Below are 27,150 nucleotides of genomic sequence, written 5' to 3'. Positions count from 1 at the left end.
ACAGACACACCTTTAGTCCCAGGAAATGGAGGCAAGCAGATCTCTGAGTTCAAGGCCAGCCTGGTATAGACCAAGTTTCAGATAAAGAAAATCTTAGGTTCAGGTACGGTGGTACATAACTTTAATCCCAGTTCTCAGGAGAGAGAGGCATGCAGTTCTAGTCAGTCAGTTGGATTGAGTCAGTGAGTTGAGAGGCAGTACACTGGAGTGGCGTTCGGAGGCAACCTTTACCAGAACAGTTTTACAAAGACAGGTTGCAGAGAGGCCTGACACAGGTAAAGATAGAACGAGCCAAAGAACGAGAGGGAGCCAGAAGATTAAAACAGACTGATAAGAGTTAGTTTGAGGCCAAGGAGAACAATTCAGTAAGAGGCCGAGAGAAAAGTGAGACTGAGTCATCAGTCAGCTTGTAGAGGAGTTTGAGCCAGAAAGTTGAGTTGAACCAGCCAGCCAGAGAACTAGAAAGGGTGGGCATATTCAGCAGGGAGCCTCCTGCAGGAATTAGAAGTTACTTTTCCAGCCAGCTCTCCCTGGAATTGACTCTTTGTTTCACTTACCTTCCCCACTGTCTACACTACTTTCGTTACAGTGGTGAGACTAGAGCTGGAAAGAGAAGGAAGAAAACCTGCCATGCTAGCTCTACCCGAGAGATTAAATACCAAACGGCCCAATGTACAACTGTGCACATTAATACAAAAAAATGGAAATTAACAAATTCCACATGATAAAAATGGCAAAAACAGGGGCTGGGGATTTAGCTCAGTGGTAGAGCGCTTACCTAGGAAGCGCAAGGCCCTGGGTTCGGTTCCCAGCTCCGAAAAAAAGAACCAAAAAAAAAAAATGGCTTAAACATAACTTCTTATACATCTGACATTAGAAATGAAATAGTTCAAAATTTCAATTTTTTTTATTTTAAAAAGTGCATATACACACGAACACTAAAATTTACAAGCTGAGCAAAATCCAATCAAAGTGAAATCAGTTCTGAACGATCATTCTATAGAAGTAACATTTGCAATTTCTTGGGTTAGCAATTCCATACTAGTAATTTGAAACATCCTTAAGATTTTGTAATACTGCCATTTTTCACTTTCTAGTGAGTGACAGAAGATAGTCAATATCCTGAAGGACTTCAGAAGTTCTTTTCAATGCTACTGATACACTCTCTTCATTAGTTGCTTCTGGCAAGGTTTCTGAAGATCCTGGTTTACAGTGATCAGAAGAACACTGTTCATTTTTCTTGCCAGAAGTCAGGTTGAGGACACCACTGTTTTCCAGCAGCCCTGAATGACTTGGTTAAGGTGCTTTCCCCCACATCTTTCATAACATGATTTGCTTTTCAGAAAGCTTGGCTTTGGTATGAAAATATTACTTCTCAGGTGCAAGGACTATCTATTGAATTCATGATAGCATTGGGACTTCAGAGTTTATGGAGTCTACCCCTTACGGATGAGGAAACCAGTCACAGTGCAGGCAAAGTGGGAAATTAAGTGTGTCTAGATGGCAACTTAGTAGGAAATTAAACCTCAGTAATATTTCTTAGCCTATATTTGTTAAGAAAATAAAAAGGGAAAGGGTAAGATGATAGAGTTACAATGAATGTAATGCGATTTTTTTTAAATTAAGAAAAATACAGAATAAAAGAAAATTTGATTTCTCTTATTATTTTAGTAAGGTTATATAACTATTTTTTCCCAACTGAAACAATGTTTCCTGGAGGGGAAAAGGGAGTTTACAAACAAGACTCAGAAATAGGTAAAACACATAGTGCCCAGGAAGTGTATGAATTTTACAAGGCTCTGGAAGTTCCTAAAAGTTACAAAATTCACAAGGTCCTGTGCCAAGGCCATATAAGTACTAACAGTTGCTGGGGAGAGGTGACTTTCAGTAGTTGAACTACTTGTAGGTTCCCTGAGATGCAGTTTTATGAGTTGTCAGACATCCTTGGCTTTTCGGGGATTGCTGTCTTTGATTCATCATGCTTCTATAAAAATTCCCTCAACCATATTCCTCTAAGTAATACTAGGAAGTGCATTAGTTCACTATGTTAGACTTGGGGGTCTTTTTTGGTCTATTGTTGGTCTTATATGTGGCGAATAAATAAAGGATCATATTTCCCCAAGAAAAGTCATATAACAGTAAGATTACAGAAAATAAAATGACAAATTCAGATGAAAGGGTTCAAAATAAAGTTACAAACATATTTTCAACAGCTATAATTAAATTATAATTACATGAGAGAAAATGTCTCCAAAAGAGACTTTAATCCTAGCTCACCACTCCTTACCCAATTCAAACATAAAAGTATGTTAACATAACAAGAAAATATCTTAGAGATCATCTGACTTAACAAAACACAGCAACATGATGTATGGACTCATTAGTCATAAAGTACAGTCATTACTCTGCCCAGACGGAAACAGAGTATTTCTGAAGGATAACCAACACATTTCTGTAAAAGGATACAGTTAAATTTCTGTATTTTCTCAAGCTCAGAAGCAACAGACCTGTGGAAGATTAAGGATGACAAGGGATTACGAGCTCACACCAACCACGCATAACAGAAAGAGGCAAAGGTCAACAAGGATGAGGGTTGAACAGAAAACTGCAGCAGAGCCCTTACCGTGAATGTCATACCTTGTCTTCCCCAAGTCAGAACACAACACTATACAAATACCAGATCCTGACTACCTCTGAAAAATTAATGAGGGCATTGTCTAAAATAAATTTATTTAAGTTACTTAAATAAATTAAGTTACCTTTATTTAAGTTACTGAGAAGTTTAATCAATAAGCAAAACAAAACAAAAAACTGAAATGCCACTTAGAGAGTTACTTCCTGTGTGATCTCTTTTCTTCCTTCAAAGCACTCAGTGGAGAGCTCTTGGATGAAACAGAGGATTGGGGAGGTGTCTGGGAAGAGAAGCTGTCCCTCATTGCTTTCACCCGGCTGCTGTCACCAACTCCACTGTCACTTTTGTTTTTTTGAGACAGGGTCTTAGTACAGCTGACCTGGAACTCATTATGTAGACCAGGTTATCCTGAAACTCACAGAGATCTGCCTGCCTCTGCGTTCCACGTGATAGTATTAAAGGCTCGTGTCACTATGCTGGGCTTCATTTCTTGGTATAGGAACAGTAACCTCTTTTAGTTTTTATGTAAACAAGATAGCATTTAAAAAAAAAACACTCATCACTTGAGCGGAGGTTAGTGATCAGTTTTATAATCATAAGCAACTTCCCTTCTTCCTAGCTGCTTTGAGGAACTTCTTTGCTGTGAAACAGGCTATAGATGAAGGATGATACGTCTGCAAGGTCAGATCCTGAGATGTCTGGCATACTAAATCACACCTGTTTTCATTTGGTTTATTCTAACAAGGATTCACTGAGGCAAAGGATATAAACCAGGTTTAATGTGTGTGTGTTTCTGTATGTGCCTTATCCTGGTATATTATGCTAGGATGCCTTACAACTTCCTTTTAAGAGCTCATAAATTAGGATTGTGCTATAGGTCAGCAGTGGAATATTTTCCTAATACACATGATACCCTGGATCTGATCCCAGAAGGAGGTTACTCAAAAGAAGTTCCTGGTTAAGAACATAGACAGCTCTTGTGAAGGATCTGAGCTTCATTCCCAGCGCCCATGTTAAGAGCTCACGACCGCCTGAACTCCCTCTCTGGGAGGTCTCATGGCTCTGGCTTTCCCAGGTGACCTGCACTCATGTGTATACACACATAGGCACACAAATATACACATAATTAAGAATAAATCTTAAAAATAAGTATATTCCTCCGCTGCTCTTGGTATCCTTTTCCAGTCCGCTGAGATTTTACTCAGTGGTAACAGTTGTACCAATGACCTTCCAATTATTTTTCCATTTGTGAACTTGTGTTTTCATCCCATGTGAACTTCTTTATTTATTATAAGGTCAGTCTTCATCCATCAAAGCTTGTATCCTGGCAAATACTATCGCTCTTGAGAATCTATGTTCTCACTGTCTCCAGAGGCCAAAAGGCTCTTTTGTAAGTTACGATTTATTTTATGTGCACCGTGTGAGTGCTTGTTGTCTGTGGAGAGCAGAAGGGGATGCATTAGGCCCCAGGATCTGGAGTTACGGAGCCTGTGACCTGCCATGCATGTGCTGGGACTGGAAACTGGCCAAGAACAGCCAGTTCTCTCAACTGAGCTTTCTCCAGCCCTGAATGTTCCTTTCTCTCTGCTCAAGTGACTCTCTAAGTCTGATGCCCCTCACCATTCGTGTGGAACCTGGGCCTAGTCTCCTGAGGGATTAAAATACTTGCTTACTTTCTAATTTGCTAATTAATTTGGGACAAGAACTAAATATGACAGAAATAGTTAGAAAGTCAATTTTTAAAAATCACATGTTATTTAGTATTGCATTTTCTTTAATAATACTAACATTTCCACAAAACTTCAATTTATCACAGATAAGGAAATAAAATTTTCAATGCAGAGTTTTCTGTATATAAGAGTATTTTTAAGAAGCAAGTTCAAGCTGATATTACTACAAAACATTTTATGAGTTGAATTATGTTTAAAAGCAAAAGGTTTTTTGGGTAAAAAGAGCTTCAGGGTTTCCCATTTGCTACTTAAAAAATACTGTTTTTACATTTATTCACTGTGTGTGCACACGTGTTTGTGTGTGTTGAGTGAGTGCGTGCCTGCATGTGTGTTCAGAGGATAACTTTGGCTTTACACGGTTCCGAGGACTGAACTTAGGACATCGGCCTAAGGAGTAAACCTTTGCCTACTGAACCATCTTAGCGGCCCCTTGTGTCTTGGTCACTGTTCTATTCCTCTGAAGAGACACCATGACCCAGGCGGACCTCGTGAAACAAAGCATTTAATTGCGGGCTTCCTTGTGGCTTCAGAGGCTTGGTCCATTGTCATCATGGCAGGGAACATGGCAGCACACAAGGACATGACACTGGAGCGACAGCTACATCCACAGAGAGAAAGAAAAGGTGGGCCTGGTATGGGCTTTTGAAAACTCAACATTTACGCCTAGTGACACACTTCCTCCAACAAGGCCACGCCTCTTCGTCTGTCAGATCCTTCGAATAGTGCTACTCCCAGGTAAATAAGCAATCAACACATGAGCCTACGTGGCCATTCTTATGCAAACCATCACACTGCCTTTTAAGTACTGGCTCCTATTCACAGGCTAAGTTTATAAGAAATATAAATACCAATTTTCCTCGGGAACAGGTGAGAGACGTGGGGACACGTGTCTTGAACTAGTCTGCGTTAGTCTTCTGCACCATGTTACTACTGAAGTCACATATCTGGAAAGAACACATTACAAATATTTGATAGGAAAGCCCATTAATATATATAATTAATATGTGCAATAATGTAAATGAATCACCATAAAACAATATTTGGGTTCTAACTTATATGTAGTCACAAATGACCCTGAACTCCTGATCCTTCTGACTTGTGTTGGAATTACAGGGCGTGTCACCACACCCAGCTTTAAGGTTTTTTTTAATTAATTTCCCCCCACCTTGTACGCTGCGGATGGAACCAGATCCTGGCCTATGCTGAGCAAATGCTCTACTGGCTAAACTCCTAGCCGGAATTCGTATGCTCTCTACAAATACATAAGAAACGAAAAAAAGTTAATATGACAGTTTGGAAAAAAGGATAAAGTTCTAAATGAGGCCATAAAATTTTCTTAATTATATTTACTAGACACAGATGAGGCAACCTATTTTTTACACTATTCATAAAGAATAAAATAATTTTACCTATATTTAAAATATAAAGAAAACATCTAAATTAAAACACAGAAGGAATACTTGCACTTCATTTAAAGCTCAAATGTAAAACGTGTTAACTTTTTTTAGTTTTCAAAATAAAGTGAAATTCCTTAAGCTTGCTATGAAAATGTATTTACATAGTCTATGGAAGCATTTGCCTACTAAAATTTAAACATGGAAATGTCCATTAGAGCATATACACATATATACAAGTATAGACAGACAGATACAGACACAGACACAGACACAGACACAGACACAGACACACACACACACACACACACACACACACACACACACACACACACACGCACGCATACACAAAAACATATGATGAAATGTACCTTAAGGAAACAAGTTTAAAAACCGAATGCCCTGAAATGACAGGTCTGAACAATCATTAAAACATCTGCTATCTTCTTGAGAGAAATTGTTTAAAATAGCAACTAAATGTTGGAGCATTTGGACCAAAATAAGGCCATTCACTAAAAAGACAAATTCAAGATGTTAAACAGGCAGTCTGTGGGCGCTGACAGGTCAGTTTGCTGTCGTGTCACGACTCCTACAGACAGAGCCACATTAACTGAAGGTTATATTCCTAAAAACTTTAAGTATCACCTCACTCAGTAATAACCATCAGCTAGTTTTTAACCACAGAAACATACAACTTCATTTGTGATCAATTGTAAACTACCTTTCTTTCAGTTTTGTTGAGGAGTTAGTAGAATAACTGGCGAGCACAACTGATCACACTTTACTCTCCACAGCAAGTCAGACAGTTTGAAACATTATTTTGAAAAAATCACTTGGATGCAAACAAATGTTTCAAGCTGACTTGATTTATTTCATCATATTAAATTTCAGTATACCTGAAAATTCTGAAATCTAGAAAAACTAAATTTACATAAAAGATTTAAATTTGATTTACACTCCACCAGTTAAAACATGAAGATAAAATTGCTCTCCGTACCTTTCATACACTCCAGGGTGCTCGGTTTGAATTAACTGATCCTGTCCATCAGGAAAAGTTAATCTGCACCAGCGTAAGCGGAGACCTTGATCTACCTTAAGAAGCAAAAGAGGAGGCACGTTTTATCATCCTAAAAGTAAAATCTAAAACATTAGCAACCTATTAAATATAAAGGAGTAGATAAATCATTAAAATTTTATTTTGTGACTTTACACACTGTACTTTAAATGGCTTATGGTATGTGTGAGTCATCACCACACAGATAGTTATCAGAGAGTAAGAATGCTGATCTTTCTTGTTATAATGTGTACACACACACACACAACTACTTGTTATTCTTTTCTAATTTTTTGCTAGGAAATTCACTGAGGTTCATAAAGTCTTCTGACAAGATTTTTTATTTAAAAAGTTTGGTCCCGGGCCGGCACTCAAATGGTGGCTCACAATTGCCCAAGATCCATTCTAGGGACTCAGATACCCTCTTTTGATCCCAAGAGCTCCCACATGCACACTGCACATAAATTTACACAGGCACACATAAATACACAGAAAGAAACCTAAAAATATAATTTGAGATAATATAGTACTATTTTCTGTCCTATTTCCTGTACACAAGTAACCAATTGGGATATATTTAGACTATAAATGATAGACCATAGCTAAGAATAATGTATTATATTTAAAAAAAAATCTAGACTATAGGCTCTTGAATGTTTTTGTAACAAAGAAATAATAAATATTTGAGATAACATTTATCCTAATATTAATAATATAAAATGTATGCAATAGTATATAATGTATGTATAATCTAATTCCAAAACGGTATCTCGTAGGTGACAGTACAAACGCTGTAGAGCAAATTTTATATCCGAGCGTAACATGGACTTCAGTCATGGGCAACAGCTCTCCATCCGTGGGCTGTGACCTAACAGGCTGCATATCAGATAACCTACATAGCAGGTATTTACATTATGATTCGTATCATAGCAAGATTGCAGTCATAAAGTAGCAACAAAAGTAGTGTTATGGTTACGGTCCGCACAGCATGAGGAACTGGATAAGGATCCAGTGTGAGGAAGGGTGGGGATCTCAGGCACACTTACTTGTGTCTTTTCAGCAGAGGAGCTAAGATCCCAATTCAGCGTTAGTGTGACGCCATCCAAAAAGACAGCATGGACTTTGTCATCGGAGTAGGCGAGGAATCTCCCCACGCCTGGGATGAGGGATTCCTTCAGAAGCACGGGCAGGATACTGCTAACATTTACTCCAGGTGCCTAAACCCAAGTAAACTGAGATAGCATCACACAGAGCTTTCTGTGAAAAGGACTTCAGTAAATGAACCTGAAGCAACTCAAGAGTCTTACTCAGAAGGTGAGTACAGAACTCTACCCATGTTTTATCTTTTCTCTACCTAATAAGATTAAGTTCTTATATCTCTGTAAGCTACCATTCTGCTATGAACTTTACATAGGCAAATGCATAGGCATTAGAATTATAATAGCATATAGGTCTATAACCAAATAAGTATGGATTTAGAAATCGATGTCTGAGACTCATTTCCTCTAAGGCAGGATTAGAGAATTTACATTTATAAAAATGTAAAATATGATACTATTGGTTTATATTGACAATACTTTACATAAACTCAAAGTCAAACAATTCCCACCTTTCCCCCCTCACCAGAATAAAGATTCAGCTGAGCATGGTGGCACACATCTGTAATCCCAGCACTTGGAAGGCTAAGGCAGGAGGGTCTCAAGTTTGAAGGCAGCCTGGGCTATGTAGTAAGCTCAAGGCCAGCCTGGGCTACATATCAATATTCTGCATCAAAGAGCCTAAGAGGGCAGGGTTGGGGTACAGCTTTGTGATACGAATGTGTGACTGGCACGTTCTAAGCCCAGGTTCAAATCCCGACATGGTGGGGTGAGAGCTTACGTAGATAAAGGAAGTATCTATGACACTGAAAGTACAGCAGGGACAAAGGTGTGCCTAGGTGATAGGATATCTGTCTGCATCTGCAATGCCTGGGCTTGAAAAGTGTACAGTAGAAGCCGGGTTTCCCCATCTGTCTGTGAGGCAGGTATTCTTTCTTCCCTCCTCTCTCTCTCCATCCCTCCCTCCTTTCTTTGTTTCTACATTTTCTGAGACAGGGTTTATGTTGACTGGTTTTATGTTAACTCGACACAAGCTAGAATGATCAGAGAGAAAATGATCTTTATAAGATGTGCTTTTTCTTGATTAGTGATGGATGTGGGAGGGCCCAGCCCACTGTGTGTGAGGCTACCCCTGAGAAGGCGGTCCTAGGTTCTATAAGGAAGCAGTCTGGGCAAACCACGATGAGCAATTCCATAAGCAGGACCTTTCCATGGCCACTGCATCCGCTTCTGCATCAGGCTCCTGCCCTGCTTGGGTTCCTGCCCTCACTGCCTTCGATGATGAACTGTTATATGGAATTATGAATGAAATAGACCCCTTCCTCCCAGGCTGTTTTTGGTCATTGTGTTTCGTCAAAGCGATAGAAACCCTAAGTCAGGGGTCCTCTGTGTAGCCCTGGCTGTCCTGGAACTTACTTGTAGACCAGGGTGGCCTTGAACTCAAGAGATCTGTCTTCCTCTGCCTCCCAAGTGCAGGGACTAAAGGTATGTACCACCACACCTGGCTCAAGGTAGGTATTTTCTTAAATAAACAAATTTACAAAGAATTTCTCACATGACTTACATGAAAGCAGTTTGAATGTACAAGTATTAATCCAAACAAGAAAACAATAATCTTGCTTTTAACGTATCATTTTCCAGGCTGGAGAGCTAGCTCAGTGGTTAAGAGCACTGACTGTTCTTCCAGAGTTCAAATCCCAGCAACCACATGGTGACTCACAGTCATTGGTAATGAGATCTGATGCCCCCTTCTGGTGTGTCTGAAGACAGCTACAGTGTACTTATACATAATAAATAAATAAGTCTTTAAAAAACAAACCATACCATTCTCCAGCAGCATACACGGTAGTTGTGGCTTAGTGAAAGCCTTATCTTGGCACAATGTTGAAGAATTCTGTGAACATGAAAAATATTCCCTAAATGTTTATAAATAATGCCATTTTCCAGTCTTTCCAAACACCCGGCTCTGTGGTGCAATGTCTTAGCAACATCCCGAATGACCTAACAGTTTAGATGACTATAGCAACTTACTTTCTCACAAAGGGTTAAGTTCCTGGATGGGAACTTACTATCACTGCCTTCTGCCCTAAACTTAGCTATACTACTTGGCCTTTTAGCAATGAAGGAACGCCATAGATAATTCTCAGGTGCTCTTTTAAAATTGTTTACATTAATTACTTGTGTGTGCACCGACGTGTGGAATGCACAGGCCCCATGGCATGAGTGTAAAGAGCTGAGGAAACTGTGGATTTGGTTCTCTCTTTCACCTTTATGTGGCCTCAACAGGTCAAACTCAGGCTACTCGACTTGCACAGCAAGTGCCTTCCTCAGCTGAGCCTTCTTACTTCTCAGATGTTCTAAAGAGGTGACAGAGCCACATGCCCAAAGGTTTAGTGTAGTCTAAAGATGGCAAAAAGCAGTCAACTATGTGTAGGAAATGAAACAGTAATTTCTGAGCCTGCTAATCTATTTGGAAATTGCTTACAGATAACTTCATAAAAAGAAATTATTTAATTCATTATTGTGCTTTCTTAATCAAAAGAATTTAAAAAGAGGTGCAATAAAGAACAACACATTCTTTGTCTTTAGTACACGCTCATAAAACTTCTTGCTTTGAAAGTAAGAAGCTGGGAAAATTTCCAATGTATCCTCAAATCTTTACCTTGACTGTATCGGCCATGAGGACACTGCACATCCAGAGAACGGCAGTCAGTCCCTCTCAGGACCTGCTCACTCCCTATATGGAAACTCCTCCATACTTAAACGTCAAAGCCAGAAATACTCTTGTAATGACACAGATCATTTTTGAATTATGAGACCAGAAAACCCGACAGGTTTGTAGCAAAGACACGCATTTCCATTGCACCACAGAGTCTTAATCTTACCAGAGGAAACACAACAAGGTATTCAGATGTATGATTTTTTATTCGGATAAATGTTATAACTTACCTGGTTGCCTGTTTAATCAGGGAACGGACAGAGTAGAGATTTCCTGGTCTGTCTGGAGGTAGGTTATTTACAGAATAAGTTTTCTCTTCTCTCTGAAAGTTTAAAACAGGCAAACAAACAAACAAACAAAAAAAACTCAATAAATCTGACCCTCATTACTTAACCATTTATTCCTTGAGGTTTGTATACATGTACCTGTGGCTGTTTGTATTATATTAATTTGGGTCCCCCAAATTGTAACAATTACATAACATAATACCTTTTAAGTTACATAATTGTTAAAATTATGCTCAGCATATACCTGGGAGAAAAGATCCTTTTATAATTGGACAAAAAGGGGGAAATGTGGCTACTTGTATTATGTTAATTTGGGTCCCCCAAACTGTTTACATGAAACTCCTACACTGAAGGACCCTGCCCCTAGTTGGTTCTGATTGGTAAATAAAGTTGCTGGCAGCCAATGGCTGGGCAGCACCGACAGGGGCAGTACTTTTAGGATACCAGTCGAGGGACAGATTCTCCTGTCTGGCTCTCATCTCCCAGTAAGGACTGTAGACTCTAAGCGACAAGTTGCAAAAGCTGGGGCTGGCCCCTTCTTCCTGCCCCAGCCTATAGGTGTGGTAAGATGCCCCGGCCAGAGCTGTCAAAATGGCAGCACCACCACATCTCAGCCTGCAGCCTTCACAGGAGCTGTCTATTATGGTGCATCTCATTTCCTGCCTTAGCAGGAGCTGCCCCTTACAAGCTGTCCAAGGTGGTGACACCTTTTCTGCCTCAGCCCACTACTGCCATGAAAACCACTTCAAGAGAAGCTTGTCCAAATTGGCAGGGCCTCTTCTCCAGCCTCCCACCCCTCTCCACCCTCCAGCAGCTCCACATAAATGGTGCCTCAGCAAAAGCAAACTGCAGCTAAGAAGGACTTCCCACCCTAATCCATGGGCCGGATGCAGGGAAAAGGGGATGAAAAACCACACCAGTCCCCGAGCAGAAACCCCACCAATCCTCAAAGCTCCTCAGAGCGCCACCCCCTAAGAAACCCTACAAAAGCCCTGCCCTTTGTCCAGTTCCCTGCTGCCTACTCCCTGGTGCAGAGGGAGGTAATGCTATATAGACAGCAAATTTCCTGCACTATGTATGACTTTAGAAAGAGCTTTATATCAAAAATCTTGAGTTTTCATAGTTAGCTTACCTTTCCTGAGTTGTCTTGGCTTGAATATGTGAAATAGTTGCCAAAATGAGTTCCTTCTGACTTGAAAACCGATCCATCGCCAGGAAAAATCTCTATTGAGTTTACATTTTTATGGGTGAGCCTAATGTAGAGAAATAATCATTTTGTTTTCTAATTAAGACTAATGCATGCACAAAAACAACTATTAAGACAATAAAACCCCAAACAACAAATCAAACAAAAACAGAGCCGTGGGTAATTCTGAACTGAAGAGAAGCAGAACAAACGAAGCACCTTATGTGTTTATAAGACCAACTAAGCTCAGAGCTCTAGAATTCGGAATCCTGTCTTCATGCTCCCAGTGCCAACAACAGCGACTGGTACACAGACACCAAAGCCATGCTGACACACAGAAGCTAAGTATCAACACCTCCAGGCTCTGAGAATAAGATTATTCTTCAATGAATGTAACTAGTGTAATTAGTTTCTGGTGGCTGACATTAACTATCCATGTAAGATGTGACAATTACATGTGGCAGGCAGGTATAAGCAGAGAACTCCACATACAATTACTGAAAATTATTTTTATTGGAAATTACTTTTATTGGAACAGATACGAAAGATACGTCTTTCATATCTTGTCAGGGCCATCAAGACGGTAAAAGCACCTGCTGCCGAACCTGGTTCAATTCCTGGGACCCACGTGGTAGAAGGAGAGGTTATCCTCTGACCTCCACATGTATGCTGTAGCACACATGTGTTGCCAGCCCCAATAAAAAATAAATGCAATTTATAAAAGATGCAGTCAGAGTGGGGTTGGGGATTTAGCTCAGTGGTAGAGCGCTTGCCTAGGAAGCACAAGGCCCTGGGTTCGGTCCCCAGCTCCAAAAAAAAGAACCAAAAAAAAAAAAAAAAAAAAAAAAAAAAAAGATGCAGTCAGAGAGCGTGTGTTTTCACAAAGGACAAGAAAGCATCTGACCACCAAACCCATCAGGTCTGCTTTTCAGGGCTGGTCATGGGAATGTGACTGAATACGACTGGATCTGGCTAACACCATCCCATACCTAGACAGTAACTCGCTCTGGGAAAGGGAGAATTCAGCAGAGTAGTGCAGGCCCAGAGCAGCCAGGAAAGGAATGATTTTTCTTTGACTGAATCACCCTTAGGCTGATTCCATGCTCGCTACGTAACAAAACTAGACCTTCTCAGATCCAGAGGATAGCCTAAGCCTCTAGTACAAACTTTCCATTCAGTAGCAAGTCCGAATCTCGGTGGCTTTGTAGCTGTCATGTGGACTTGTAAACTTAGCTACCATGAGTCATAAGAGCTCTGTGCACACTAATAAACTTAGTTTTATGACCTGTAAAAGTAAAGACAACACAGGGGCCCAGTTGATGCAGCAAAACTGTCTAGAAGAATCGGTTTGCAAGTATAGCCTCCTTCCCACTGTGAGTCAAGAAGCAAACAGACCTCCCAGTGCAACATGGGAAGGAGCTTTACCTGTATGTAACACCCTTATACCACACCACCTTTATAAGCTCAGGATAGGAATACTCTTCTGCATCAGACTGTCTCTGTAGAAGTGAGTCACAGAAGTTCCACCTGCGAAAATATGAAAGCTAACTCTGCTTCTTCAAAATAACCGTCATTAAAAGTCACCAAAACAGTGCCACTAAAGTGCCGCTCCCTGCCTTACTTACTAGAGCAAAGAAAATGCAGGGCAATGTGCACTGGCGACACTTGAGAGCAAGTCCCACTGTGCCATGTATCTTCACAGCCGTTCTCAAAAACCTCATTGACAAATCTCTGCACACTATAAAATTCTATTTTTACTAAGCTTTAAAATCGAACCCGAATTCAAACAACAAATCCTCACTGAAATGCCTATGGTAGGTAGGCCAGGCATCATGTTCTACACACTGTGAATTTAATTTACTGCCCCCACTGGAGACTTCCCATGTGACAGTGTAGTAAAGCAGTAATCACCAAATCTAAAGAGAGGGGAGCCAATGAGAGCTCGGGGCATGAATAGGACCTAACACATCAACAGTCAGTTAGACAAGCACTCTGAGTAAGGCTTAAGCTGAGAGAAGGGAAGGAGTGCGAGAGTGTGTGTGTGTGTGTGTGTGTGTGTGTGTGTGTGTGTGAGAGAGAGAGAGAGAGAGAGAGAGAGAGAGAGAAACACACACGCGCAGAGGCAGCAGGGAAGGAGAGCCCAAGTTCGCACAAGTCAGCAAGCACAGGAAGATGGCAGAGGTGAGGACTATGAGAAGGAGGTAAGCAGACCATGGAGAACCTGATGAGCTGTTAAGAAAAGTGGATTTCAACCTAAATTCAGTCAAAGAAATATTTAATTTAGGGACATAAAACCTCTTCTGTCACATATTTATAGTCCTGGAATTTCCCATTTTAACTAGATATTTATGGCAAACTCAAAAACTATTCCAATATTTTGTTTTAAGTAAAAATATGTACACAGAGGGAAGCTAGGATCAACTTCCAATTCTCCAAGTGCTAGCGATGTGAGCTGCTTGAGTTCTTTATCATTTCTGGATCTCCAGTTCTTCTCCAGAAAGATGGCAGTAATTCTTCTCACAGGGTCACTACACCCAATACGTAAGCACAGCAGTGCCTCACAGTAAGTACAATGTTACCTCACAAAAAAAAGCTACCGTATCGCTTACACAAAGTTCATGCTGCAAATTTTTAACCATTAGATTATTCATCTGCGAATGAAAGTAAGTTTTTGACCTAGCCATGAAGAGGTCTCCATATACTCCTTTGAAAAAGGGTAGACCTTTAGTCAGTTAACTAAAAACTGGGTAGCCTTGGGGCTGATACCAAAGAGAGAAGCCATAGTCAGAATTCTGCAGGTCTACGCTTTGGCTGGGGTCACGGGCTCCAGTGACCAGCCATAGACTCCCATCTCCGCTCTCCCAAAGAGCTCTGACTAGGCTCCTGCGCCTTTGGGAGGCAGGAGGCAGGAGGCAGAGAGGCAGAGGCAGAGAGGCAGAGAGGCAGAGAGGCAGAGAGGCAGAGAGGCAGAGAGGCAGAGAGGCAGAGAGGCAGAGAGGCAGAGAGGCAGAGAGGCAGAGGCAGGAGGGTCTCTATGAATTAAGAGGTCAAGGTTACATAGTGAGACCTTGTCTCAAGAAAACCAAAATCAAAACCAAAACCAAGTGACACTTAGGGTAAAGACAAGTCCCCCCACCCCCCCAAAACCTTGCTCTCTGCAAAAAACCATTCTTGCTTTACCTGTGCATGTGTGGGGCAGAGCAGCTGAGTAACAAGGCCCTGGGAAGGACAGAAACCCCTGTTCCTCTCTCTTCAGGATTGTCGGAAGTCACAATGCCACTCACAGGGACTTCTGCATCAGCTGCAGATGCGGCAGGAACTTTGTTATAGAAACGAAGTCCCAAAGACAGAGGGTATTTCCACTCCTCTGGACAGGAGGCAGCAGACCAAGACTGCTTCACCCACACGTGGACATATCTGCGCTTTGTGCCAGGGGAAGGCAGCTCCTCCCTCCCCTCAGTTTCACTCACGCAATGTATGTTCGCTGAAGCGTTTTTAGATGTCAAGAGCTGGCGAGGAGGCTCGTTTTCTTTATTCCTTAACCTTTGTCCTGATAAACGTCCACTTCTGCAGACGTTTCTGGTCTTCCCAACTAGTTCTTCTTTTGGGACCCGATTCTTCGTTTCGGGTGGCATCACAGATGAATCTGGCTTCTGGCTCACTTTACACAAAAAATGCACTGTAAATTCATGCTGAGATCTGGGCAGGCAAAGGTACGCGTGTCCATCCAGCGACGTTATCTTCACTATACCACTCTCCGAGTACGTGATGCAGTCGTCTCTGTCAGGGCTGGGCCACTCTACTTCCGAGAAATCAATGAAGACACGCTGAATTGAGAAGGGGGAAAAAACCATGGTATTTTCTGTTAATGTTTAATTTTTCCATATTTTAGATATTAAACGTATTATGTAAGAGAGTAAGGGTTTTCATACTTGTGTTTTTACTACCTAGAAAATGAAAACTGGAGTCAATACATGGTTTTACACACAATACTGGATGCTATAGTATTTCTCTAAGAAACACACACACACACACACACACACACACACACACACACACACACAAATGAGAGAGAGAGAGAGAGAGAGAGAGAGAGAGAGAGAGAGAGGAAAGAAGAAAGAGGTGGCTATTACCTGATTAGCGCTAAACTTACTTTGACTTAAAACGTTCAGTGAATTAGGGGAGATGGATTTGCAGACCACTCATCCCACAAACCTCATGTGAAACTGAGTCATAAGGAGATGAAGGAGAACCGGGCTGGGCTGGGCAATGTAAAAGCAACTGGAGCTTACATGCTATGGAACTAGTGTCAAAGTCACTGAGACAACAGCACAGATAACACGAAAATACATGCAGCATCCTTAAACTGTCAGGAGGGATGGGAGAAAGGTGAGAATTATTGTTTAGGGCAGGTTTGGAATTAACAGATGAACTGAAAAGTCACAGGAAGCACCTGCCCTAGATGGCAGCCAGTACACCGGGACCTAAGATACATTCTGAGTGACTTTAAAAGTCATTTCAAACAATTCGAACACTCAAAAGTAAGCTGACCTTACACAGCACATTCAGAACAGTTAACTGTATCTATATGCTTTTTCCATACATAAAAATCAACAGTCCTGTACATAATAGTATTGTGATCAATTATTATATATAGTTCAACACTTCAACTTCCGTCTCTATTAGACCTTAACTTTACTAAAGCTGTTGTCAAGAATGCCTCCTTACTGAGCCATCCATGTCAGAATACTCATCTTAGGGGCAGGGACTGATGGGTAACCTGTGGAATGAGAGTCAGGGAAGCTCTTGAGCCATAGTCCAGTGGCCACCCTACAGCATTAGCAGCAAATGACACCGTTTCAATGAATGACGCTCTTCAAGAGACACTGGGGGAAAGCCCGGTGGAGTGAGCTGTAGCTTAGAACATCTTGAGGCTCCTCTGCCTGCTAAGGTGTGGATATGAGGTGTCCTCCACAAAGGTATAGGTCTTATGGGTGTGGTCTCCAGCTGGTGGCGCTGCTGAGAGGGGAGTGGATCGTGAAGACACTAAGGCCCACAAAGGACTAACCCATGCATGAGTTCTCAGAGGCATGGGCTGTACCAGGAGTCTGGCTCCTCCCTTGCCCCTCTCCCCCTCCCTCTGCTTCCTGGCCATGCTTGGCTTCACCCTACATGTCCCCATAATGTTGCTTCAACATCAGCCAGCGGTGATAGAGCCAACTGGCCACAGACTACAGGCCTCTGAAACAGTAAGCAAACCTTTCCCCCTTAAAGTTGTTCATCTCAGGCGTTTTGTCAGAGCAATATGAACGACATAAATCAGCCACAATGCAGTGTGAAATTCCTCAGTAAGGAGGCGAGAGAGCATGGGACAGTACAGAGGGTTACTAGCAGGCAGCTGGGCTGAGCGTGTTGCTCAGCGGTGAAGTGCCTTCCTGTCAGGGAGGTCCTGGGTTCCTTGTACCGACAGTCATCTGAACTAGGCTCAAGCCCTAACTTCGTCACTTCAAAAAATTTCAGGTAAATCAGTTGAACTCCTAGAAACACAGTTTGCTTATACAAGTGATGGGAATTTGGGAAATATTACCTATGCCACACTGGTACCACTGAAGTTCTGGTTTTGGAAACAGGATCTAATTACATTGCCCACGTTAGTCTCAAGTTTAGGAGATCAGCAAAGCCTCGGCCTTAAATATTTTCAAAATTGGTTCTAGTTCCTAGTCCACAGTTTTAATAAACGGATTTACCATTATTCCCTCCAAATAAAATTTAACAAGAGTAAATATTTTATACTCACACATAATTACATATTGGGCTGCCTCGGCTTTTGTCAGAAACTGAGTCACTTGGAAAGACACAACGTCAACTGAGGGAGTGTCTCCATGATGTGTGCTGTCTGAGGGGCATTGGTGCTGTGTCATGTGAGGAAGCCCATCCCACTACAGTGGATACCATCCCTAGGCAGGCGGGCCTGGACTATATATAAGCCAGAGAAAGCAGTGGCTGCGTTAGATCCTACCAGGGCTTCCCCCAGTGAGGGACTGAAAACTACTAAATGAAATAAGTCCTTTCCTCTCCACATTGCTTTTGGTCAACATTTTAACACAGCACCAGAAGAAGCAAACTAGAGTCATATCTTAATATACATTAGCAAACACACACAGTTTACTAATATTTGCGTGATTCTTAATATTGAGACATATGAGAATAAAAACGTCACAAATCTGAAATGCCATAATCCTTGACTATAAAGGAAATGTGAGGAGTTGAAATGCGTAACTTCTATGCTCCCTGTCCTGGTGAACACAGAGCTGTACGTCCTAAAGCATGTGCTTATTTCTAAGTGCTAAACCATGTGTTTAATTAACCTGTACTCAAATATTTCTCATAGAAAGTGGATATAAACAAAAATTACCTTTTTTCTTTCAGAAGGTATGATGCTTTCAGATAAAAAAGGGCAAGTAGCTGAAGAGTTTCGAAAATCTAGGGCTCGCTGTAGTTGCTCCTATAAAAAGAAATGTAGAATATTTGAAAATCATTTTAGAATGGCAAAAGTCCAGTACCCTAGATCCCTTCACATCCTAGCAGCTTCAGCCACTTCTTGGTATTAAAAAGAGCACTTTTAGCCTGCAGTGGTGGTGCACGACTTTAATCCCAGCATTTGGGAGGCAGAGGCGGGCGGATTTCTGAGTTCGAGGCCAGTGTGGTTCACAGAGAGAGTTCCAGAACAACCAGGGTACACAGAGAGACTGTGTCTCAAAAAAAAAAAATAAATAAATAAATAAAGGTTAAATGGATAAAGAAATGTGATATTCCTTACTCGGTAGTTGCTAATAACAAAGTGTGTCCGTTGACGAATCCTCTCTGGTTGTTCTAAAGGATGTGTGGAAGGAGGAGGTGCCTTTTCAAAGAGAAATTCAGAGCCGCAAGGAGAGAGCTGCAGTGTGGAACCATCAGCATAGTTCACTTGGACTGAGTCATCCTCGTACAGTACCATTCGCACTTCAGCTGCCGTTCCCATGCCTGGGTACACCACACTTCTCAGCAGGGACTGTAGAAAATAGGACACAGCAGCACAGGCCGACTTAAGGCTCAGAAGCTCTGTCAAGCCAAACACGTGTACTTCCTAAGAACACGGGGCAACACACACTGCCACTGTGTATACTCTTAGTGCTGGGATCTAAAATAAATGTCTTTCCTTAACAAGTTGCCTTGAGTAACCTCCAGGACTTTACTCCACAGGAAACATAACCTGGGAGGAACAGACAGCTCACAAAGTCATAAACATTTTGTGCTCAAGTTTAATTTTGTATCTGATATGCTCAGCATCTCATTTCAGATAACCAATTATACTTGGTAAGAAACAGCAATTTGAGGGGTTGGGGATTTAGCTCAGTGGTAGAGCGCTTGCCTAGGAAGCGCAAGGCCCTGGGTTCGGTCCCCAGCTCCGAAAAAAAGAAAAGAAAAAAAAAAAAAAAAAAGAAAAGAAACAGCAATTTGAGTAGGCATGGTGGTTCAGCGTGGGCCTGATGAACTGAACCGTCTCCTGGAATTCACCGTGGAAAAGAGAGAGCAAAGCTGTAGCAAGCATGTGCATGCCTGCATTCATACATCATACACACAATATATACATACAATACTAGTAATTGTTTTAGTCAGGGTTTCTCTCCTGCACAAACATCATGACCAAGAAGCAAGTTGGGGAGGAAAGGGTATATTCAGCTTACACTTCCACATTGCTGTTCATCACAAAAGGAAGTCAGGACTGGAACTCAAGCAGGTCAGGAAGCAGGAGCTGATGCAGAGGCCATGGGAGGATGTTACTTACTGGCTTGCTTCCCCTGCTTTGCTCAGCTTGCTCTCTTATAGAACCCAAGACTACCTGCCCAGGGATGGCATCAACTACAATGGGCTGGGCCCTCCCCTTGATCACTAACTGAGAAAATGCCTTACAGCTGGGTTTCATGGAGGCATTTCCTCAACTGAGGCTCCTTTCTCTGTGATAACTTCGGCTTGTGTCAAAAGCAGCCAGTACAGTAATAATAAACAAAAATGAAATAAATAAAAGCATAGCAAATTAGTTTTAAAACATGCAAAAGACAGGTCAAAAGAAATGATTAAGCAGGGTTGGGGATTTAGCTCAGTGGTAGGGCGCTTGCGTAGCAAGCGCAAGGCCCTGGGTTCGGTCCCCAGCTCCGAAAAAAAGAAAAAACAACAACAACAACAAAAAAGAAATGATTAAGCTTAAGGGAAAAGACCATGAAAAACCACAAAAGCCAGAATACATTGCTCCCCAGTCTGGAACTAAGGAAGTAGTTCATCTCGTCTCTTTGATTTATTCTCACTTCTTCCATTCAATTTCTTACCTCCAAAACGACGGTTTTTACTATGCTTTCCATGCCTGTGTGGTGCAGAGGGGAGGTGGGCTTCGTTTATGCACCACTGTTTGCTAGGCAGATGCCTAGGGATGTTTGCTCATCTGTAAAATGAGCAGTTACAGGGCTGCTGCGGGTTTAAGTGAGAAAATACCCACGGCAGTGGCTAGCACTAATGAAAGCCACCTTGTAAGGCCTTGGGAAATGTTAATTCTTTTGTAACACAAACCCTGTCTCCTTCTGTACTATCAGTCTCATCTGTCCAAAATAACCACAAAACACTGTTCAGAGACAATACTTCTGAGTTCATGCCAACTTCCTATTAACCAAGTACAGTAAACCCCTCATTGCTAGCATCCTCTCAGCAATCTTCATCCTAATATGACCCAGCTTTCTCCTCTGCCTTTCCACCAGCATCGATTCACAACGGCCACCAATGTCTTTGTGCACTCAATGTTTTCAGACGTCATCCTACTAGACCTCCTCAGTCTGTGACAAAGTTGTACATCGTCTCCTCTCCCAAACTCCTCCCTCCATCCTCCTCCAACCCCACTGGGGGTTAGTAAGGGTTTCTTCTCTACTGCCACCTCTGTCTTTACTTTAATCATTCTTATCCACTACTTAAAGATTCTTCAAGACCTTACCTTAATAACGATGGTTACTTCCATCCTCACAGTTTTTCTTTTCTAAATATGCAAATAAAGTATGCACAATTCAGGCCTTGACTTCCATGTCTTTTGTTCCATAGAGAAAAGGACTCTGATTAAAGGACAACAAACGCACTCCGTCCAAAAGTTGCAGCATGCCCTAAGCCATTCTTTAGCTGGGGCCCATCAATCCTAGCCATTGGCACACAGGATGAAGGCGACAGTCCTACACTGCAGCCTGCAGAGGCCAGTCTGGCCCACCACTCTCTCCAAATGTCACAGTGCTCTTAACCGCTGAGCCATCTCTGCAGCCTCCAAATGTCACTTCCTAATTCCCTTATTCAGATCACTTTGATCAATCACACTGGCTTTGTAAAAATTGTTCTTGAAACAAGGTGTTTTTCATCTCAGAATCCTCACACTGTTCTCTCGGTCTAGCTTGTCGTCTCCTTGGCTTATCATACGACAACTCACGTCTTTGTGCAAATACCACTTGCACAAAGGCCCAACTTTATCACCTAAGTTAAATTATTCCATACATTCTTGTCCTAACATATCCTTTGTCCTCATAGACTTTATCAATCTTTCCCACCAGGATAGAAACTCAAACAAAATGGACCTCACCTGTCTTATTTAAAAATGTACCACTGGGACCTAAAATAGTATTAGTCGATGGAAGCTGTTAGGCAAATATTTTTTCATCAAATACATTAAGAATAGGTGTTTAAATTCTTCCCCTTGAGTTTGCAATACGTATTAATGACACCTCTATCATCTCGATGCTTTCTCCCTGTAACTAGCTTCCTACTGATTTCTAAAATCTCGCTTGAATTTGGCCCTTCACCTCCTTTTGTTGGAAGCTGATCTCTTATTTCCTACAACTAATACTTTCTCCCATGTCTTCTCTCTTCAGTGCACCTCTCTATCGCTGTCATAGGTAACTTCCCACAAGACCACACTAACTGCTTTACGCCATTTGTTTACATCCTTGCAAGGTCAATAAGCGAGTGCCAGGACAACAGATGGAGAGATATGTACATACACGCATAGCTCTACAAGGTATTTTAGAGCAAATTGATGTTTTGCATTGTTTTTAATTCACGTTTGCACTCTCACCATTCAACACATAAGGGGCTAACGAACCGAAAACCTTATCTGTTCTGCATGCGGAAGGCTCGTTTTTCTTTTTCTTTTCTTTTCTATTTTTTCAGATCTGAAAATGTAAGGCTCGTTTTTTTTCAAAACAAACTGTATAGTTACCCGGTGAAAGAGAAAGGGGGAGGGAAAACACCTTCAACAAGACCACCGCCAAACATCTGAAACTCACCGGCAGTTGTGGGCTGCGAAGTTGTTTTCCACTTCGAAAGGAGGGCAACCACAGCCTCTGACCGACCTCTATTTTGCTCAAGTGGCAGGAACTGTACTGTCTGCGACCGCTTCGCCACGGTTCCTTCAATAAGTAATATATTAACTACCGAGAGCTATTTCTTGATGAAGAAAAATAATCACATCTACGGAAAAACATGGACACAGGAACTGTTTCGATTGAAACATCCGTCCAGTCCTTTGGGGCAGCATCGGAGACCGGAGGACCAAAACAAAACAAACAAAACACAAAGCGAGGTAGCAGTTTGAACCTCCCGCACCGAGAGGAGGGGCCGTCTCCGGAAAGTGACGCCGGAAGTCCCGCCTCCCCCACCGCAAAGAGCGGTACCGGAAAAAAGACGGGGTTTTCCGGGCAGGATTCTAGTCTCCACCTATTGGGTGTTCAGGCTCGGTGGGGAAGTGCTGAGATTCCGTGGGAATTGGGATTGTAGACCAGCCTTCTGCTCTACCAGGCACCACTGGTAGGGATTTGGGCACTACCAAGGATAGGAATTGTAGACAAAAAACCACTTGTTTTAAGAAGTGCCAGAAAATATTTTCTAATTCTTAATTTATTGCCATTAGACATGCCTATTACGTCAGCAATGTACGCTGCGGATTAGCCCGATTCATTAGGGATCAGGATGGGGATTGGAGAATGACTGGGAAGACAAAATAATCATTCGATTAGTTATGGGTGTCCCTAAGCAAAAAAAAACCACAACGATCTAAGAGATCTGAGAGAATATAGTCTGAGGAAATATTTCCACTAAATTCTGAGAGTTTGGGGGTTTTTATTTTTTTCGAGACAAACTGGCTGTCCTGGAACTCGTTTGTTGACCAGGCTGGCCTCAATCTCTTAGATCTGCCAGCCTCCACCTCCCTAGTGCTGGGATTAAAGACGTGCTCCACCACCTCCTGGATTCGTCCCCCTCAGAGCCCAACAGTAGCCTTTTCTTATTTACTGCCAACAAAATAGTCTGGCATCCAGATTATAGACAGTGTCCACAAGACATTCTTTGTAGTAAAGCAGACCTCGTTGTGTTGCCGTAATGACCTCCGTATGACCATGAGCTCAGAGCAATGGTAGGCAGATCTCTCCACAAGGACATTATCCAAATCTGGAGTTTTAAATAGTTGCTTGCTAAGTACAAGGAAAGGTCAAGGCTCTGAGTTACAACTCCAAGCAGTCCAAGGGAAGGATGATTTCTCTTTAAGAGGCTGGAGCATGATTAGGGAGAAAGGAAGCCTGAGGTTGCATGGCCCGGTCATTATGGATAGAGCCAGACATGAAGAAATTTTCTGATTTTAAATTTAAAAATCTCTAGACAACTTTTAAAAAAAGCTTTATTAGGAATACTTGTTTAGTACAAGAGTTTGAAAGCAAAGCTAGCAGCATCAAGGGGTTGGGAAAACATCTAACTCTTCAATTAACCATCACTTGAAAAATACTGATATGCAAACTGATCTCAATCTTAAGACATCCTTGGACCGATAACAGTTTTATTTCTTAATGACCTGTGACAGTATGTTCTATTGCATATTGTTTTCTTCCCCTGCCCTTTCCCCTTCTAATGTTTGAGAACCCAAATGGAATTTCTGCTACAAGGGATTTCATGTTTTGAAAGATAACTGGAATTGCTGATGGGAAATGGATTGTGGGCAGCAAGGATAAACAAGTAACAGAGAACCCCTAGAATGTAGGGTCTCAGCACTAAGAAGACAACAGCTCCAGCAGGAGATTTAATTAATTATATTCTTGAGAATTAACTGGACCTGGTGTTTATGAGAGCATAAGACTCTAAAATAACCCAAACTTCTGATTTTGGCAAGAGGAAAGGTAGAAGAGGTTATAAAAATAAAGGAAAAGTTTGAGCTAGATTTAAACCTTCTCAGTTCATTTGGTGAAAAGTGTAAATAAGATTTGGTTGGAATTAGGAGATGCCCATCTTGAGATCAATGACCACTACATGCTAACTGAAGATTTAAAAGACTGAACAAAGAAATGTGACAATAGAACATTAAGGGGGCTGAGAGATGGCTCAGCAGTTAACAGCACTGGCTGCTCTTCCAGAGGACCTGGGTTCAAATTCCAGCATCCACACAGCAGCTCAAAACGGTTACTCCAGTTCCTGGGAATCAGACACTCCATTCCGGCTTCCCCGAGTACCAAGCACACACTGGTGCTGACACATGTAATAGGCAAAATATCCACACATACTAAATGAAACAATTTTTAAAATAGTAAAAGAAACTAAGGTAAGGGGCTGGGGACTTAGCTCAGTGGTAGAGCGCTTGCCTAGGAAGCGCAAGACCCTGGGTTCGGTCCCCAGCTCCAAAAAAAAAAAAAAAAAAAAAAAAAGAAACTAAGGTAAAGTAAAAGAAGCCCAGAAACCCATTTGCAGAAGAGCATAGAGAAAGCAAATTATTGTCTTAGATGCCTAGATGCTGTTTTAATTTTGGTGTCAGTATAAAGATGGCAAGCTGAAAACAGATCTATTAGGTTTAGTGAGGCAGGGCCAGGGCCACTTTACTGAGATCGCATATAGTGGGAAAGAAAACTTTGAAGAACAAGTAGGAAACAAGGAAATGGATAAATATGGGCTACTTGAGAAGGCTGACTATAGGACTCTGGAACAAGGAAAGTTAGAAAAGCAGATTTTACCTTTTATTTGCTAAGAATGACATGGGAAATAGCTCGTGGGAAAAAAAAGGCAGAATAGAAAAACAACAGAAAAGAAACCCCAGCAAGTCTTAAATAACAGAACTCAAAGAGGAGGCAGAAATCTCCTTGGGATGCTTCCTGTAGAGGAGAGAAGATTAAGTGAGCAGATACATTTGTGTACATCTGACTTCTCATGTTTTCCCTAAAACAAATGAGATAATGAAAAGATTAGAGGAGGTCAGACCCAGTTAAGAACGGAAGGAGGAAGCACAACTACCACCAGCAGTAAGGGCAGCCCAAGTGGCAGCGAGGATTCTGAATTCTGCCACACACCTACCAGAACCAAACCTAAGGCTTGTGGCTGCACAGATGCAACTGTGCTGCATTCATAGCTCAGTTTTGCTAAACCAACACAACAGGGCAGCAGCATACACAGTTTAAGATTATTTCCATCTGCTAAAGTCTAGTCAAAGACCACCAGACTCCAGCCCGTCAGTTGGCAAGAGAGGAAGGGTTCCTGGTGGAACACTCTGAGCCGTCCTAAGAGAAGGGGGACCAGTTCCAGGGGAGATGCTGTTTCTGAAGCTACAGGGGAAGAAGAGTTTGACCCAGTAATAGATGAACAAAAGCAATGCCAGGGCAGAGCTGCTAGTAACAAATCAATGGTCCCACAAGGTGAGAACCACAAAGGCATTTTAAGAGTGAAAGGAAAATTATACAGATTTAAGGTTTAAAAATATGAGGTTAAAAGAGTAAGTTTCAAAATTCACAAACTCAGGGCTAAACACTGTGAAAAGCAAGTCCAGGCAGCCCCGCCCTGCCGCTAGGACTAACAGACCATAAAGATAAAGAAAAGGAATGCAGGAACCAGCCCGAGTTATCAGGACTGACCCAAACCATCTGGCAGAAAGGCACCTCCCCCAGCTTACTCAGAGTCACACCTTAACCAGATGTCCGTCAAACCATGATACGCCCCTAGCTTCTAAAATCCTGTGCGCTCCAGTCAATACGTACTCCCCTGCTGTGCTGTAATCTCACTGCCATGTTTAAATGAGCCAATCACTTATAGCCGCACCAGAAATTAGCCAATTGTGTGTAACCGCGCCAAACCCCCTAGCCTTCCCTATATAAACCCCTAACTTTTGAGCTTCGGGGTTGACACCTCTGTCTCCTGCGCAAGATACGTGTCGACCGGAGATCCCTGTAATAGATCTCCGTAATAAATCTCGCCTTTGCTTATTACATCCAAAATGGTCTCTCTGTGTCTGGGGTCCGTGATTTCCCGCGACTTTAGAAAGGGTCTCTCTTCGGAGATCTTTCACTTGGGGGCTCGTCCGGGATCGGTGTTTCCTGGGGCGCACCATCCTGAGACTCGAGCTAGGATCTTTCAAGAGCTGCTCCAAGACTTTGGATAAAAACATGTTCAGTTAATTTTGAAGCTAGCTCTATGTGTTTGCCCTCAGGACCTGATAGGAAATGGACTTTTTCGTGAGCTGACTTTCAGCTATCAACAGGATTTACCTACCAAACATCCTCTTCTCATTAAATGACAAAACCTTTTCTTTTTAATATGGAAAAAATATCTACACTCATCTGTTCTCCTCGCAGGCAAGATTTAGTGAAATACTTACAGAATCATCCAAAGACTGATTTTAAATTCTACCAGCCTCTTACAGATAAACCTATGGTTCTCCACCTCTGTGACAAACCCAGTCTACTTAGATATAGTTAATTACCTGTCTGCTTGATTAATATTTGTTTTGTTGTTACAACTCAAGGCTGTGACTGGCAACAGTGCCCACGCTCATTGGAAGGCACTGTCTTACTATTTCTACAAGACATGGGCCTCATGAAGGCATGCATTCTATAAGACGTGACACAGGACCAACTCATTACGTAGTTACAAATTTAGACCTTATATATGCATTCCTCAATGCCTCCTATCTGATATAGATTTAGTGACTCATTTAGAACCAAGGAAGTAAGTACTGTGGTACAG

At 41.9% G+C, this 27,150-nt stretch overlaps 1 protein-coding gene and 1 long non-coding RNA gene across 5 annotated transcripts; one reads left to right on the top strand and one right to left on the bottom strand.

Moving 5' to 3' along the window:
• Positions 1 to 885: 885 nt before the first annotated feature.
• On the bottom strand, positions 886 to 22,787 carry C2h5orf34 (similar to human chromosome 5 open reading frame 34). 4 transcript variants are annotated; one of them, NM_001014037.1, is given in 13 exon segments: positions 889 to 1,283; positions 2,467 to 2,507; positions 5,211 to 5,306; positions 6,754 to 6,848; positions 7,857 to 8,027; positions 9,732 to 9,801; positions 10,857 to 10,948; positions 12,046 to 12,166; positions 13,525 to 13,626; positions 15,280 to 15,926; positions 18,515 to 18,604; positions 18,920 to 19,150; positions 22,449 to 22,598. In NM_001014037.1, coding segments are annotated over 12 exon segments (1,923 nt in total). In that variant the 5' UTR covers positions 19,121 to 19,150; positions 22,449 to 22,598; the 3' UTR covers positions 889 to 1,086.
• LOC147996087 (uncharacterized) lies at positions 8,021 to 19,308 on the top strand. Its single transcript, XR_015674013.1, has 2 exons — positions 8,021 to 8,124; positions 18,979 to 19,308. It is a non-coding gene; the product is annotated as an uncharacterized LOC147996087 (long non-coding RNA).
• Positions 22,788 to 27,150: the final 4,363 nt, after the last annotated feature.

This window comes from Rattus norvegicus, chromosome 2, assembly GCF_021556685.1.
Source record: "Rattus norvegicus strain SHRSP/BbbUtx chromosome 2, alternate assembly SHRSP_T2T, whole genome shotgun sequence".
In the NCBI taxonomy this organism is placed as follows: Eukaryota; Metazoa; Chordata; class Mammalia; order Rodentia; family Muridae; genus Rattus; species Rattus norvegicus.
The sequence above is the reverse complement of the archived record's forward strand: the minus strand, read 5'-3'. Positions and strand labels throughout refer to the sequence as shown.